The 16,988-nt window shown below is 47.3% G+C and overlaps 7 protein-coding genes across 7 annotated transcripts; 6 read left to right on the plus strand and 1 right to left on the minus strand.

Moving 5' to 3' along the window:
- Positions 1-430: 430 nt before the first annotated feature.
- ONS95_010584 (uncharacterized protein) lies at positions 431-933 on the minus strand (the record flags this gene model as incomplete). Its single annotated transcript, XM_058504194.1, has 2 exons — positions 431-863; positions 917-933. The coding sequence occupies 2 exons, from the start codon at positions 931-933 to the stop codon at positions 431-433; spliced, it is 450 nt and encodes a 149-aa protein (XP_058360907.1).
- Positions 917-7,011, plus strand: ONS95_010585 (uncharacterized protein). Its single transcript, XM_058504195.1, has 2 exons — positions 917-6,141; positions 6,190-7,011. Exons 1-2 carry the CDS (start codon positions 1,576-1,578, stop codon positions 6,379-6,381), a joined length of 4,758 nt encoding a protein of 1,585 aa, XP_058360908.1. The 5' UTR covers positions 917-1,575; the 3' UTR covers positions 6,382-7,011.
- Positions 7,012-7,083: 72 nt separating this feature from the next.
- On the plus strand, positions 7,084-10,039 carry ONS95_010586 (uncharacterized protein). The gene is made up of 6 exons (XM_058504196.1): positions 7,084-7,994; positions 8,044-8,292; positions 8,348-8,585; positions 8,639-8,732; positions 8,788-9,005; positions 9,121-10,039. Exons 1-6 carry the CDS (start codon positions 7,713-7,715, stop codon positions 9,588-9,590), a joined length of 1,551 nt encoding a protein of 516 aa, XP_058360909.1. The 5' UTR covers positions 7,084-7,712; the 3' UTR covers positions 9,591-10,039.
- A 99-nt stretch (positions 10,040-10,138) lies between these two features.
- Positions 10,139-10,783, plus strand: ONS95_010587 (uncharacterized protein; the record flags this gene model as incomplete). Its single annotated transcript, XM_058504197.1, has 1 exon — positions 10,139-10,783. One exon carries the CDS (start codon positions 10,139-10,141, stop codon positions 10,781-10,783), a length of 645 nt encoding a protein of 214 aa, XP_058360910.1.
- Positions 10,784-11,941: 1,158 nt separating this feature from the next.
- On the plus strand, positions 11,942-12,541 carry ONS95_010588 (uncharacterized protein; the record flags this gene model as incomplete). The annotated part of the gene is made up of 1 exon (XM_058504198.1): positions 11,942-12,541. The coding sequence occupies one exon, from the start codon at positions 11,942-11,944 to the stop codon at positions 12,539-12,541; it is 600 nt and encodes a 199-aa protein (XP_058360911.1).
- Positions 12,542-13,199: 658 nt separating this feature from the next.
- On the plus strand, positions 13,200-13,814 carry ONS95_010589 (uncharacterized protein; the record flags this gene model as incomplete). Its single annotated transcript, XM_058504199.1, has 1 exon — positions 13,200-13,814. The coding sequence occupies one exon, from the start codon at positions 13,200-13,202 to the stop codon at positions 13,812-13,814; it is 615 nt and encodes a 204-aa protein (XP_058360912.1).
- Positions 13,815-14,950: 1,136 nt separating this feature from the next.
- On the plus strand, positions 14,951-16,616 carry ONS95_010590 (uncharacterized protein; the record flags this gene model as incomplete). The annotated part of the gene is made up of 2 exons (XM_058504200.1): positions 14,951-15,376; positions 15,591-16,616. 2 exons carry the CDS (start codon positions 14,951-14,953, stop codon positions 16,614-16,616), a joined length of 1,452 nt encoding a protein of 483 aa, XP_058360913.1.
- Positions 16,617-16,988: the final 372 nt, after the last annotated feature.

Consider the following 16,988-nt stretch of genomic DNA (forward strand, 5'->3'; position numbering starts at 1 on the left):
GCAGATATAATGAATTAAAAAGCCGAAATGACGTTTAGAAGAACGACGGAATATTATTGCGAATATAGGTTTGCAGTAATAGCGAAGACAGCCTGTAAATAGGGAAAGCGCTCACCGTATTTTCTTGACCAATTTGAACATGATCCATGCAGTGCCAATCAGTTGTGAATGACTAGACCACCACCCGTGGGATAACGATCTATTATCGAGTAGAAATTTAAAACTTTCCACCAGCTTGACAAGTTGTAGGAACTCCAAATATGCAGTCCATAATCCAAATGAAGAGAGCATTCCAACTCCCAACTTAACCCGAACCTGCCTTCATGCATCCATCCTCCATCCCATCATGGTAAAACGCCATCCAGAACGAAGAGAGCCATAATACATAAACTCCTGGTCTCATTCCGTCGTCAACCTGCAGCCTTATATCTCACAGCCTTATGTATACATCCACGCATGGTACTCTCCATTCCCTCCGGCCCAGAAGACTCCTCAACCATTCCACCCCGATACCGGTCCACTCGGTACGCATCGCGAGCCGGCGCTTCGCTTCCTCCAGCGCAGTCCCAGCCAGCGCGGCTGCAGTATTATTGAATGCTCCGACATATATCGAGAGCTGATCCAGGGTGGGATTCGAGAGGGTGGAGTTCGCCAGCTCGGTGGAGTGTGACTGCCTGGGCTCAAACCAGTTGCTGCTGAAGTCGAAGAAGCAGTGATCAGACCAGTGGCAGGAAGAGGCGAAGAGGATGAGCAGGAGGAACGAGCAGTAGACACATGGCCGGTTCAGGAAGTATGTGCAGAGGAAGAAGAGGAAGATGAATATCGGGGAAGCATTCGTGGGTATGAAGAGGAGCGGAAGCCAACTGGAGCACATGTCAGGAAGGCAAATGAACGGGCTACAAGGGATCTGACTTACCTTCTGAGACAAAACATCTTCTCTACCTCTTGCGGACGCACTGGTATGATATTCCAGCTTATGTTGTCATCTGTAGGGAGTGGGACGAAGCGAACGAGGCTCTCGCGCAACAGCTTTCCAGCACAAACGGTTCCGCGCTAACTCCGAGAGCAATGTTCAATGCCGAAACGAGGTGACACGAGCTGTCAAAACCAGGTAATGGGCCGCAGATGAGGTTGGAGGCGACTGATTTGTGATACCGCTGCAGGAGCTCGTGGCAAGGTGGACTTTTGTGATACCGCAATGTCAGCGTCTCCAGATCATGGATGCTGCCCAAGTCGCCAGTCCTGGCTGCTCAAAAGTAACCGGCCAATCAGCGTCGTCGCACGGTCCAATTAGCCTTAGCCTTGCGCTAAAATGGCCTAAGCTCGATATCGATCATGAAGCTCTGCTTCTGCTTCTTGATCTTCAACCTCTCCGCTTCCAACCTCTTCCTCACCCTTCACACTCCACTCAGCATATCTGCTGCAGCATCGACGGCATTCTTGGCTCCTCTGCGAGATCTGTCCATATTCTCAGTGCTGTTCCCAAATATCCTCTTCCATTCACTACCCTATCCCACCGATTTTGATTTGATCTAAATCTTCCATTTGCGCCGCTCCGGTGCGCTCACTTTCGCCATGTCTGGATATCCTGCTGGCGCCAGTGAAGCTCCTGGCTTGGATGCCCTTCTGGCTTCTCTTCGCTCTCAAAATCCACCGAGTCACAGGCCTCTTCAACCTGCCCAGCCTCAATTGGAACCTAGCTACAGCTATTACAGCGGCAATAATAGTAACTATTTTGGCCAGCCTGGTTCTGCTCAACCGCAACAGGGCTATCAACCACCTTCGGTCTCCTCACCTGTTCCAACTCCACCAGTCGGCGGTCCACAACCGCACCATGCTTCCGCAGTTATCAGTCCGGTCGATACCCCTCAGCTGCAACAGCAGCGTGCCCCAGCTCCTGCTGGCGTGTCGTCCAACGCCGACCGCACTTCGAGCCTTCTCAACTTGCTGAAGTTCAGTCAAGCTTCGAGTGGATTTTCAAACCAGCCAGCTCCAATTGGCACACCACTTCCTCCATCTCGCGATGTCTCTGCAACATACACCAGTCCCGATCTCCAAGGTCCAACCAGTGCATCGAGCCATGGTCGTAGTAGTGGTCCCGATCTGCTTGCAGCTTTGATGGGTGCTCCTAAACCAAAACCTACACAGCTGGCTAGCCCTCAATCTACACCCAGTCTGCAGCCACACCAGTCGACCTTCGGCGCTGCTTCTCCACCTTCTGCGGATACCCAAGCATATCTTTTGTCCCTGCTCAACCAGCCCAAGCCTGCACAGTCCGGAAGCACCCCACAAATGAAGCCTGCCAAGGTCATGACACCACCAAGCAAGGCCACTTCTCAAGAGGATGAGGATGGACTTGCTGAGGATTATGAGACCGCAAATTTGGAGAGCAGCATGATGGGCTCAGCCGCTACTGAAGGCTTGCCATCATTCGGAAAGGAAAATACTCGAGAGCCAGCTCCAAAAGCACAGGGTCTGTTCACTTATGTTAATCCTTTCGATCAACTCAGCGCCTCATCTCCACGCAATCGTACACCAAAGATTGAGTCGGCCAGCCCCGCTCCAGCAGCCAGCCCCAAGATACAGATCTTGAAGCGTCAAGAACCTGCGGAGAACAAGCAGAAGACGGATTCACCTCATTCCAAGCGCAAAGCAGTTGGCTCGTCTCAATCGTCGTCTTCACCTCCAACTCCACTTCCAGATGGACGAACCAAAGTCGAAGCCTTGATTGGAATTGGTGCATCCAATAATAAGGAGAGTGTTCATGATGCTCTTAACGAGGTTGGTGATCAGGCAGATAAGCAGGTTCAAGAAGCCATCTCTCGTGCTGAGACTGCGGAGAGCCACGCGGCGATCGAGAGAGATCTGAGAGATCTTCTCGCAGCATCAACTAACAAGGAGTTTGAGGCTTCTGCAAAACACGCCGCAGCCGGACTCAAAGAGGAGCTTGAGAAGCCTGAGAACAGCGGCGCACTCGACAGTCTACCAACCCCATTAGCTGAGGAAGTGAAGGAAATCATTGATGAGACAGCCCATGGACACATTGCTGACAGCTGGGAGAGTGCGGATGCTGAGGATAGCCCGTCCAAGGAGGAGGAAAATATCGTCAAAGTGTTCAATTTCCCAATGAAGCCATGGTCCTCGATCACAATCAAAGAGTCGGAAGAGACACGTCCGACTTTCCGTGACGAGGCCGTTATGGACATTGCTCGTCTCAAGAAAGAGTTTGATCAGATTGACAGAACTCTTGTTACTGCTTCAAACAACTTTATCGTCTACGGCATGTCTAAGAATGGTGGAGTTCGAATTATCCGACAAGACGATGGCAAGGACGCTAGACTCTTCACTGAAACTCACGATCGCATCTTCAGTGTCGTGACTTCCTCTTCCTCAGCCGAACAGAAGGAATCAATCATTGGCACCGGTATCAGTGGCACGGTCTATTGGGCGCTGGTAAAGGATGGCGAGGGTGATCACCTCGAGGAGAGCAACCCTGAAATGTACGGTTTTGCCCTTCCTCCCATTCAGTCATCGGACACCGAATCGCCAGGTGGCGTCCTGAAGACGAGAGCCAGAAAGAGTTCAGGACACCCTGAGTTCTTCGCTGTTGGTCGCGGAAAGTTCATCCATGTCATCTGGCCATCCGTAATTACAAAGCAATCACTCCTGAAAAATGGAAAGGATCGCATTGTGGATACGGACAAGTACCTGAGCAAGCACTCACTGAAGGTCAACACCGGGAAGGCTGGCAAGGACTTTACTTTCAGTGAAGACGATACGATCATTGTGTCTCTTGACAAAGCAGGAAGAGTCAAATTTTGGGACGTACGCAGTCTTACAACCGCCGACATCGCCAGTTACCCCTCTCGTACTCAGCAAATTGAGATCAAGGAGCCCTTGGTCACATTCACTACCACGCCAGCAAGTGAGAAATCATGGCCAACATCGGTTCTGTTTGTTGACAAACTTCGACCATACCAACGAGGCGGTGCATTGAGATATCTTATCGTTGGAATGAAGCAGAACCACACTCTCCAGTTGTGGGATCTTGCTCTTGGAAAGCCTGTTCAGGAAATCCACCTTCCACACAGTAAGGAGTCGGATGCAGTCTGCAGTGTTTTGTATCACGCGGGCACTGGAATGATCGTTGTCGGCCACCCTACCCGAAATTCGATTTATTTCTTACATTTGTCTGCTCCGAAGTACAACCTCCCGAAGAATATCACACAAGCTGAATACATGGAGAAGCTTATCGCTGTAGATTCATCTATTCCCAAGCCAGAGTCTACTGCAGTTATCAGTGGCATGCGCGAGTACTCGTTCGCCAATAAGGGTTCGCTTCGAAGTGTCGACATCTTGCAGACGCCAAATTCGGCCATCAATAGCAATGGCAGCGAGCCTGCAACATTGTTTGAGCTTTATGCCATGCATTCAAAGGGTGTCACCTGCCTCAACATCAAGCAGGCCGACCTTGGATGGACTTCTGACAACAAGGTCATCCACCCGGTGGAAGCATTGCCAACTGGTGCTATCTCGATGGAGACGCTCAAGGACATTGCTCCATCTCCCGCCACGGAATCGAACGAGCCTGCTTCCCAGACATCACTCCCAACTCGAATTGTCTCCCGACCCGCTCCGAAGGAGACTTCAATCAAGGACAGCCCAAAGAAGATGCACCAGGGAGAGTCGTCAGCTTCCGCAGCTAAGCCAGAAGTCAAATCCGATAAGAAGGATCATAGTGCAAATGGTGGTTTGAACCCTGCCAGTGCTCCTGAGAAGGCCGAGAGAAAGAAGAGAAGAAAGGCTACGGCAGAATCCGCTCCATCTGATACTGCTCAAGTTGGTCAGTCTTCCAAGACCGTCGTTCTTGATCCTTCGTCACACACCAGAAATGGTAATTTGTCAAGATCGAGTGCCAGCGCTTCCACCGAGCCAAGTGGTCCTTCATTTGCTCCTCAGGACTTCAGCGAAGCATCTCTCAAGAACATTGAGGCTCGCGTCTCTGCAGAAGTCAAGAAACTCTTCAATGACTCTCTCGGCTCTCTTTACACCGAGCTCAAGGACGACAGACGCACACAGGCTGCTGTGGGAGAAGCAAAGCAGGATGCCATGCTACGTCTCGTCTCTAGCACTCTGGCTGACAACATGGAGACAACACTCGGTCGCAAGGTTAGTGAGGGCCTTCAGCAGTCTGTGATCCCAGCATTAGCAGAGCTTTCCCACAAAGCCGTAAAGGAACAGCTTGGTTCTACTCTCAACACCCATCTATCGCAGAACCTGCCCAAGGAACTCCAGAAGAGCCTTCCGGACGCAGTTGGAAGAGCTCTTCAACAGCCACAACTTTTGAAGCTGATGTCAGAATCTCTCGCAAAGAGTGTCGCATTCCGCGTGGAAGAACATTTCGCCGTCCTCATCCAGACTGTTGTTACGCCATCATTCCACAACCTCGTTGCTCAATCCTCCCAAAAAATCGCCACTGAGATTCATCGCCAGACGGCAGAGCAGCTCAATGCTATCGAGCATCAACGCCGCGCCGACACCATCAAGATTGAGCAGCTTACGCAGCTGGTCACTGGTTTGACTTCTACCATCTCATCAATGGCAGAGGCCCAAACTCATTTCCAAGCTCAATTTTTGAAAGTTCAGGAACAGGCTGCAGATGATCGACGACTGCTCGCTCAGCAAGGATCAAGCCAACAGAGTGCGAGTCAGCAAGGTGCGAGCCAACCAGGTATGAGCCAACAGGTTGCAAGTCAGCAAGGTGCAAGCCAGCGAGGAGAAGGTAGTATTGGCCAAGCATCAATTTCTAGCCCATCCACTGCAATGGGAGCAGTTACTGAAAAGACACAATTGGAAAAAGCTTACGATATCATGCTCGAGAAGATTGAGGCAGCTATGAGTGTTGGTCAATATGAGATTGCTGTCATCCAATGGCTTCAGACCCAACAAGAGCAGAAGTTCTTCACACGATACTTCTCCCGATTCAATCCTGATTTCGTCCAAGATCTGAGCCCCCTCTTACTCCTTTCTCTTGGCGCTACAATCAGCATGCAACTCGACGACGAACTCTTGCCGCTGCGAATCACCTGGTTGGAGACAGTCGTGACAGCCTTCCAGGATTTGGTTTCATCTGGCACTTTGGTGAGCCAAATCATTTTGACTTGTAGATTATGTGCTAATACTTCATAGGATAACCAAGTTCTGGACCTCATACCAAAGATAATGGGAATCTATGTCTCACGCATCGAGCACTCCTTCATGGCCATTAGTCAAAGAATGGGCACCGACCCTATCTTGAAGAGACTCTCAGGCGTTGTTCTTCTCACGAATCGCGTCATGGAGACTAGTGGACACAGCATTTCTGCCCTTCCTGCTGCTTGAAGACCTACCATTAATCATCTTGAACATCATATTCCTTCGGGCTATTACTAGCTCTCTCGTTCCTTTTGTCTATGGAATCTACTGGACTTCTGGTCGAGCATCATCCACTTACAATCGGAGAATAAATGCACGAACGCCAAGATAGCTTTGAGACGCTGGAATGCTCTCTTTTGCTTCAGATTTGTGTCATCATCCCTCTTGGAGGAACTTGTGCAAACAAAACTTTCATTTTGATCTTTTTTTCTTCCTTTTCATTCATTACAACGGAGAAGATACCGTCTATTTGTTTCTCATTGCTGGCGTTAGAGCCTAAAATATGAGCGTTTGATTCAGCCCTTTTTGCTGGAAATTTATGAAAATGGCATTCATGGGGTTACTACTCGGGATGGATGACCGGATGCGTGTATGAAGCAAGGAACGAACGATATATCGCATGCCCTTTCTACGCACGATCTTGCATGAAGCTTCTTTGGCTTTGCGAGCAAGGGCCTGTATTCCTAGAATTCGCTTTAGCAATGCATTGTTGCAAAACTTGTACCGTTTATCGTGACCTTGATAGTGAGGACTTTTGGGAGAGACAAGCCTGAGGTTGTTGCAGCTTGAGCACTTTCTCCTGCAAACTGGCCAACTCAGGCACTGACAATGAAGTTGCATCATTCGGGCCTACTTACTGTCTTGACATTGAGGTCATCCTTCATGGTACAGAAATTCGGAGGCTACGGAATGGTTGCACCCCGCACGCGGGGTGCGCTTCCCGTCCGCCAGTACCGAATAATACAGCTCAAGCCCCATGAGCTTGTTCTGACTTCAATCACAACTTATTCCGAGACTTATGCATACTTATTGAAAAAGGCCCGAATAACATCTTGACTCGTCCTTTTCCTGGGGTGCAGCTACCCCGCGCCGTTCGATGTTTTAAAGGATTGCGCGGCCGAAATGCTGAGTGGAGCTTCTTTTCCCCCTGAAATCTCCCAGTCGATCGTTGACGGACGAGCGATCGTCACTGCGGGTGTTAAAGCAAGCTCGATGTCGTCCAATCTCGTGACCCTTCCATCTGAAGTATCGCCGAGAGCTAACCTGGCTCCTTCCGTTCGCGTCATGGTTGAATGCGTCAAGGTACCTACTGACGGTACAGTGGATTCTGTGGGCTGGAAGACTTGAAAATGGATGACTCCTTTTGACAACGTTATTGTTGATGTGGAGATTACAGCTTTTGGCCGAGCTGGTTGAACCTTTTTATAAGTTGCAACTGCCTGGTTCTTCACGGACTGAAGGTCTTGTTCATTTAATAGCTGTCACTCTGGTAGACCTTTCCTGCCTTCACGTCGCGAATGAGAGTCTGGAGCCCACCGTTCTGTATACTTCAAGATTCATCTATTATGAGGTTTGAATTAACTCTGTGGGTCTTGACCACCCTCACTTGTTCGGTTTCCGCTCTCTCGGCAGCGCAATGGAAATCTCAATCCATCTACCAAGTCCTCACAGACCGATTTGCGCGCGCCGACAACTCCACAACCGCCACATGCAACACTGGTGATGGGATCTACTGTGGAGGATCATGGAGGGGCATCATCAATAAACTGGATTATATCCAGAACATGGGATTCACAGCCGTAAGTCCCAATATCGCCACATACTTACTACGAATACTGAAGAACGTAGATATGGATCTCGCCTATCGTAAAGAATCTTGAGGGCAATAGTGCAGACGGAGAATCATATCATGGGTATTGGGCACAGGATATCAATTCTCTGAATAACCATTTCGGAACTGAACAGGACCTGCTAGATCTTTCCGCTGCACTGCATGGTCGAGGCATGTATCTTATGGTCGACGTCGTCACCAACCATATGGGATATCTAGGATGCGGGACGTGTGTAGACTACAGCGTCTTCAAGCCTTTCAACTCGGTATTCTCACACATCTCAGCTACTTACAGGCCAATTCTCAGCTAACTTTCAGTAGAAATCCTACTACCACGACTTTTGCTTGATCAATTACGACGATGCAAACAGCATCAAGACGTGCTGGGAAGGAGACAATATCGTCTCGCTACCAGATCTGAGGACGGAAGATTCGAATGTGCTTGATGTATGGAAGACGTGGATCTCAAATCTAGTGAAGAAGTATAGCATCGATGGTCTGAGATTAGACAGCACGCAGCAGGTCGATAACGCATTTCTGGAACCATTTGAGACCGCTGGTAAGATTCCCTCCAAGTCAAGATGACGCATGGGCTTGGCTGACAGCACATAGCTGGTGTGTACGTGGTTGGAGAAGTCTTCAATGGTGATCCGAATTATGTCTGTCCATACCAGAACGATGTCAGCGGAGTCATGAACTATCCTGCGTAAGTTTATACTGTTCAATTCGAGTCAAGAATCCAACGATTTACACGAGAGCAGATACTACTGGATCAGACAAGCCTTCGAGTCTACGAGCGGCAGTATCAGCAACCTTGTAAACGGAATCAATACTATGAAATCCACCTGTGCAGACACAACGCTGCTTGGTTCGTTCATGGAAAATCATGACGTGCCTCGATTTGCATCCGTCACATCAGATTTCTCACTAGCGAAAAATGCGATCGCTTTCACGATCTTGGCAGATGGAATTCCGATAAGTAAGTCTTCCTTACACCTGTACCCTTCTCTCTGTCTTCCATCTTCCATCTCGCTCTCTCCTCTTCCTTTTTAAGAACCTCTCAGACCGCATTCTGACTGCACCCATCTACAAAGTCTACGAAGGTCAAGAACAACATTACTCCGGTGGCGATGTTCCATACAACCGCGACGCCGTCTGGTACTCGGGGTACAGCACCACCTCTAGCTTGTACACCTTCATCTCCTCCATCAATCAAATCCGCAACCAAGCAATCTTTAAAGACGCCACCTATCTCACATACAAAGCGTATCCAATCTACTCCGACTCGTCCACCATCGCTATGCGTAAAGGCTTTACTGGATACCAGATTATTGGCGTATTTTCGAATCTTGGGACTGGAGGAGGGACGTATACTCTGACATTGGGGAATGCTGCGACAGGATTTGTGGCAGGCACGCACATTGTGGAAGTGGTGGGGTGTACAGTCTATACTGTTGATGGAAGTGGGAATTTGCAAGTTGGGATGACAGGTGGATTGCCGAGGGTTTTCTATCCGCTGGAGCAGTTGAGGGGGAGTGGAGTTTGCGGTGCTGTGACTGGGTAGAACGTGGAATCAGACGACCACTCTGAGGGATTTAGCACGTCATTCAAGTCTTGCGGTGATGCAGTACTGTGTGGAAAAGACGATCTTTCCATAATATGTCTCACGTGATGATCTGATCTACTAAGCGAGATTTTGTTGTTCTTTAGCAGCTCCCCTGTGCAGTTTCAAAGAGCGCCCCAAATCAAAGACCCAACTATCGCAAGAGTCAGATAAAAGAAAGTAGTAATAATCACTTCTCATTGTCACTGTCGGGTCTTCAACAAACCCAATAACCTACCTTACAAGGACCTCAAAGCACTTTGAAAGCGCAACCTTGTCAACAAAGGGACAAAGACATTGTTTGACACTTCTATGTTGAACAGATGCGTGGTAAAAAGTACAATTGACGTTTTTCTGGAGAGAATACATGCGAATCAATTCATACTCACGAACATATCTTACAATCCCAGTCTCAAATCTCTATCTCCTTTTGGATCAAGAGCATTCGCTTCTCTAAATCCACCAAATTCCAAATAATTTTTCCCCTTTGGTTATTTCTAGACGCAATCATGTCTAGTTCTAAGCCGTCGAGTACTGGGCATGATTTCTCTCAGTTTTATGATCCTAGGTCTATTTCCGAGCCTAATTATTTCGACGAAGCTACTTGGTCTCTCAGTCCAAGCGACGATCCCCACACCATACAAGATCACTCTTACAGCTCGAGTCCAGAAGCTAATCCTGTTCCGGATTCGAACTCCCACACCACTTCAACTCCCGGTCCCATATTTGACGACTCGAACTGGATATTCACATGGAATGAAGATCTAAAACGCGCCCCCATCGACCGCAGCCCCAACGCCCGCACCTGCCCAATCTGCCAGCGAACCTTCTCCCACCAACGCGAGTACAACTCCCACGTAATCAATGCACACATCTCTCACGAATGTTCATCTTGCAACCGCCAGTTCTACACCGCCTGGTACCTGCAAGAACACATTAACAACTCTCTGGATTGCAGTCCTGCGGTGCGGGATAGCTCGGCGTGTCCAGTCTGTGGTGAGAAGTTTAAGAATTGGGCGGAGAAGAATAGACATCATTGGAAGGTGCATGTCAAGCAGGATATTAGACCGGCTGGTACGGAGGGTGGTAGAGAGGCGCCAATGACTGATGATGAGTATAAGCTGTATTTGCATCATTTTGACTTGGAAACTTAAGTCAAAAGGTAGGCTCGTCTTGGATAAATGCTCTAGAAGGGCTACCTTGATTTGACATCTGGGTCTAGAACTTGTATTTATTTCAATATTTCGCAATAATGGCCTTTCTTGAATCTCTCATACATTTATCCCAATATGAATATAAGCTGCTTGAAATGTGAAAAGAAAGTTAGCTGAGTGATTGTCCTGGAGGTCAGATGCACTCTGCCTCAACTTCACAATTTGACTTAACAAAAATCTAGAAGGTTCATAAGGTCCAATTATACTTTTTAGATTAATTATAATCAATAATCAATCACCGATCGATTACACCATCTGCAAATAACCTAGTTCCCGTACTCTCGCGTGCTCAAATGGAGCAACAAATCCAGGGTTGTCACGTGGAGGCTTAAACGTTGTCGGGATGCCCAAAGAAGGAGGATCCTTTTTAAAATCATGTTTGGCGTAGTCGCGTGTCAAGATCTCAAGGGGGCCTTTGTTTCTTCTTCGTTAAAAGCGTTGGAGTGTTTCTCCACAACAAACAAGAAACTATGTCCTCTTGACTAGGTAGGGAATTACTTGGAACAAGACAATTGTTGAAGTCAAAGCAAAGGGATCGGGAATTCAGGACAAAGAAACAGATTAGTTACAAACATGTATACTAATACTCAGATTGATCCGTATTATACGATAAAGCTCTGCGAAAGTAAGTACTCACATCTTGAAATTACTATACGCTCAAAACCGCAAGTGGAGTTGAAGATGCTTCCACTCCAGTGCCAGATGTGCGGTCCTGGCTCTTATATTTACAGGGACACCGACAGCCTAGTAAATCACATTAGGAAGATACATCACTGTGTCGTGAGTGAAAACCAGTGCATACTCTGCTACCCGGATCTTACCATTTACGCCTCGATAGACCACCTGAGAGGCCACATGAGAAAAAAGCATGGTACAAGAGAAAAACTGTATTGTCATCTATGCCTAGGTGGATTCGAATCCAAGAGGAACCATACCAGACATCTCCAAAACGAGGTTTGCAGGAAGCCTGACGGTCGATATCAACGTAATCTGGCGGCACACTCCACTGGTAAGTTGAATAGACGTGGCGATCCTCGGCAATCTCTAAAGCTTCAACAGTGCATAGATCCAAAACCGGCACCCGATTGCTTTGGACAAATGGAAGCTAGTCAGGCTGCAGAATACTCAGAAGATGCTCCCATGACAGATGAAGCTTACGAGGCTTTGCTTCAATTTCACTCACAATTTGATAGCAATGACTCTGAAGGAGAAATAGGCGAGATCCATTCAACAGTGGCTCCCTTGACGGATGAAACTTTTCTAGCTCAAGAGTATTCCAGCGAGCAAATCAATGATGGCTCGGTCTGTTCAAGTGCCTTGAACGAAGACCATTTGCTACCAGATAGCAATGCGTCTGAAATGAATTCAAGTTTGCTGGATCAGAATCTCCAGCCACAGGATTCCGACACATGGGATCAGACGCCATTGACCGAAGCTGACGTTGTATCAACTCCATATATAGTGGAGCAAAGCGAGTCACCAGCATTTTCTTTCCCATTGTCTGAGCCTATCGCTGCTTGCAGCGCGATAGATCAAAGGACTGATGCACAAGTTGCGATATGTACAGCGCAAGATTTTGGTTTTGATTTCGATTTCGATGCCTTGGAAGCACTGGAGGCTAGTGAAAACCAGTCGACAGGATATTCCATGACAACCGAAGAATATCAGACCTACTTACGGTCCATTGGACTCTACTGAGTTGCAGAATGTGTTTGATTTGGTAAGCAGGGCGGTTCCAAGTTCCTAAGTTGATCTTTCACCCAGTACGTGAAAACTCACCTTCTGATACAAAATTCAAGATAGTTGAATGTGGAATGATAGTTTGCTATACAAATGTCTATTCACCTTCCCCTGTAAATTTCTTGCCTCATCTTAGCAGCCTTACGCAGAGGACGAAAATAAAATGCTGGCATTTTTTTAATGTATCACGTGAGCGGGAATGACATTGGAGTGGATAATCCTCAGGTGTCTGAGATGTTCTTTGTCATTTTTGGGTGCTGATACCTTTCATTGCCTGTTTCCACCACAACAGATATGAAGACAACAAAGCTTTGCGCTTAATCCAAGATGACAGATGGGCGACTGTTTCAAGTCTTTCTTCGCCTTGTTAAGGAAGAGTCGAGACTGCGAGAAACATACAAGGCATTGTTTACCTTCAGCTTTGTCAAATAAGAAAAACAGATGTGGTGAATAACTTTATAAGTAACATAGCCTTTTATTCAAGTCGACGGAGTCGATCACTCAGTATTTTACCGCAACATAGTTAGATGCCTCGTACTTCAAGTAGCAAGTTCGGCTCTTACGTATAAACTCTCCCAGTCTGTCCACCAAAAAAAAGGAAACCAAAGGCAAGAAGATGACTCAAGCTACCCTCAACTTCAGGCACCGTGTTACCAAGTCGACCCCGAGGAAAGTCTTCTTCTGCACTGTGTGTTCACATCCGTTCGGTTACAAGAGCCCTAAGGTTCGAGACGATCACATAAGAAGGAAACACACGCAAGAGAGACTCATGGATCTGAGTAACACCCTATTGGAGAGCCAAGATGATCTCGAAGAGCACAATCCGAGACGAGCTACCCCCATCTCCAACAATCATGATTCCAACTCAAGCTCGGAAAAGGGCATCCCCTCTACTTCCTGTTCAGAATCTTCTTCATCTGAGCAAATCTTGCCTCATAACCAGACCCAGAAGAACTGGAAAGGTAAACATATCTGTCTGAATTGCAACGCCCAACAAGAAAGCCAGGATAGTCTTGAACAGCACATTCGCAGTCAGTCATGCTACATGATGAGTGCTTCAATTCTCGATGATGTAGCTTCCCAATTAACAGAACTGGCAGAGGGGACCTGGGATTTTGAACAATACTTGTCCTTCGAGGACCTCACCACTGCGTCTGAGACGTCTACTCAGGATTCGGAAGCGCTAATAGCCGATGAGTACGAGATGTACCTCAAAGACCTTGGACTGTGAGGCAGAATACACTCAACCGTACTAGGAGATAGGATCTATTCGCATATATACAAGCAATCTACTTCATATATTCTACAGCTGGAACTGACTTCCTATGCGTAATTCCATCTTAGACCTGTCGTTAACTATCCAAGTTTCAACCATTCAAGCACAACATTCAAATAGACAAATAAAGAAATGAAAAAAAGTTACTTTTTCCCCCCCGAAACTAAGAAGACTATACCTCATTTTAATACTTAGAATCTCAAATCCTATTCATTTCTATTGACATGCACTACTCGAAAACTGCGGCGTCCTTGTCAAATCGGTCCATACCTACCCACGACTGCTCGCCTAAAGTACAATGTTTCGGCGCCTGGCTTTTGCGAAGGCCACTGGAACTTTAGCGAGGCCCACACTATTTGATTGTTTACTTCCAAGTTCTTGATCATAAATGCGAATCAAAACTTCCCTAATATACAATGATGTGACAAACATATTAAAAGGTTCTCCCAGTAGCGCTTGGAGGGGCAAGAAACAGTCTTGGCTTGCTGCGGTAAGCAAGCTGGCTTGCAGCAACCCATCAAACCCCACATGCACAGCTCAGCCGCACTTCGACTAGAACAGGCTTCCTTTCTTCGACACGGCTGTAAATCACGATTGACCAATGCTTTGGTTCTTACCCCAGAGAAAGTCTGTATATGCCAAGTATGGAATTCCAGTCACAGCTTGATGAAGTCTCTTCCTTATTATTTGCTCACGAGCGCCGGAAACATCGCTTCGCTGCAGGCCACTCCGAACCCCTCAGAGAGATTCATTACCACCCACTTCAGCCTTTCAAGATACGTCTGCCAAGGATGCCTCTGTATTCGCTCAATGATAAGGTAAAATTTACTCTTAATCACTATCCATGCGACTCGGAATATCGGTGTCCCGTATTTTACACAGCTCTGTCTTACTGCGGGGGGGTTCCAATGATGCGATGTCAATACTTGTCAACAATTCCAAACTCGCGATTACCAGGTCTCTGCAAGCTGCTCTCTGTGAACTCAAGCGGCGTCAATATGAGTATATCTGGATTGACGCAATATGCATTAATCAAAACGACAATGAGGAAAGAGGTCACCAGATCTTGAAGATGAGAAACATCTACCACAATGCTCAGGGCAACTGTCGTGTGGCTTGGTGAAGAGGGCGAACATACAAGGACAGCATTTAGCCTTTGCAATATTCTAAAATCTGATGTACCAGAACATTTATCATCGGCGGAAATGGCAGAAAGTCACTTTGCGAAGAGGATCAAGGAGCTCTCGACCAAGCACCCAGAGAAATTGAAAATTCTAGAGGGGTGGGAGTCGTTAGCTGCGCTGATTGCTTTACCTTGTTGGGCAAGAACCTGGATCATCCAAGAGGTGGCTATCTCCTGCTCAGCAACCCTGCTGTGGGTTTCGCAAAAGATGGACATCGAGACTTTAAAATTGTCCCTAGAAACACTACGAAAGTACAGTCCAACGATTTGGCATTACTTCGAAGGCCTTGAGCACATAACTGGCCTGCTGTTACTTCGAACTTCGGTGGATGACGTGAGGAGAAGAGTGCATTCAATTGAAAACTCATCCGCTCAGGATCTCCTGGGAGTTCTCAGCCTGTCGTGTCTGGCAAAAACCAGTGAGCTTGCAGACAAAGTCTTTGGGGGTATTGGAGCTAGCTGTATATAAAATCTATATTCCCGTTACCGATTTTGTCTTGCACATTTTGTTCGTTGTTGCTCTCCTAATGCCGAGTCTGGCAATCTAGCATGACGGTTCCAGTACAATTCCGGATCCCAACTACGAAGAGCCGGTGGACTCTCTTGTTCGTGCAATTACCATCAAGAAGTTGACTACGGTGTGTCCTGAGCAGGTAGTCGATATTATCTGTCTGGACCATGGTAGAGTTCCTAGACGAGAAGATCTCCCGTCGTGGGTCGTTGATTGGATAAGCCTCTGGGAGCAGCCAGATGGTAATATCTTGTCATCAAGGCTCACTCGTTTCTTATCCAGTTCTGATTTCACAAAGTATGAGGCATGTGGGCGGTCGCGTGTAACAGTGCAAATTTCTCGAGACCAGAGAACTCTGACTTGCTACGGCTACCATTTTGATATCATTCGCGGCCTGTCTCTTTTCGATTCACGAGTTGGATTCGTAGAAGCCGCGCCTCACAGTCTATCAACTTTGACCTCATTCGAGAACCAATTGTGGAGACAGCAAAATGTCTACGGGTCCGAACTGGAGCTTCTCAAGGCCATTTGGCTGAGCAGCATCCATAACCCGGTGATAGACGGCACGGGAATGACAACATCATCATCCGTACAATCCTTTCAGAATCTTTTCTCTGACAAGGTTCAAAAACCTGCCTGGGTTGAATCAACCTGGATGGACATCATCAAAGAAGCAGGGGAGTTTAAACTATACGGACGAAAATTAAACGACTGGTTTGCAGCTTCACGAGATCTCAGCTGTCTTGAAACTATGAATATCTTGAAAAGCACGGAGTACATAGACCCAGCCGACCGTGAAAATTCCTTCTGGGACTCCATCCAAATTGGACGGTTTGGCCGACGAATGATGGAGACTGCCATGGGATATGTTGGGACCGCTCATGCGCAGGCGCATGTCGGAGACTCGGTAGTTTTGCTACAAGGTGCTTCGGTACCTATCATTCTGCGGCCATGTGATGGTGGCTATAGAGTCATTGGAGAGGCTTATGTGTACGGAATTATGCAGGGAGAATTTTGCAAAACTCAACATGAATCTGAGATGAAGGCTTTCCATCTTAAATGAAAGTGAAAGTAATTCATGCTTATCTTCTGATGCAAGAAATTGCATATGCTGACGACAATCGACTCTGATTGGGAGTGATCTTTCGAGACTACGTCTTCAGAATGGATGAAATTGCCATCCCAAGATTCAGAAGTTCATCATCCGTATCGTGGGAGAAACTAGATCACATTTTGAATTAAACGCTCATATTGCTATCGACATTCTGTAAAGATCACAGCAGTTTCTTTGACCAAAACGCGGTTGACCACTTTCTTTGAAAGAAACAAAGTGCCTGTATTTCGGCGCGACGCACACATTGGTTTTGGTTCTCCTTCTTTGTACGAAGTGTTTCTCACAACGCACAGTTCTCTGAACGACCCTTTCATTGTCGGG

The sequence above is a fragment of the Cadophora gregata genome (assembly GCF_030347475.1).
Source record: "Cadophora gregata isolate MNR1 chromosome Unknown scaffold_4, whole genome shotgun sequence".
NCBI classification, from domain to species: domain Eukaryota; kingdom Fungi; phylum Ascomycota; class Leotiomycetes; order Helotiales; family Ploettnerulaceae; genus Cadophora; species Cadophora gregata.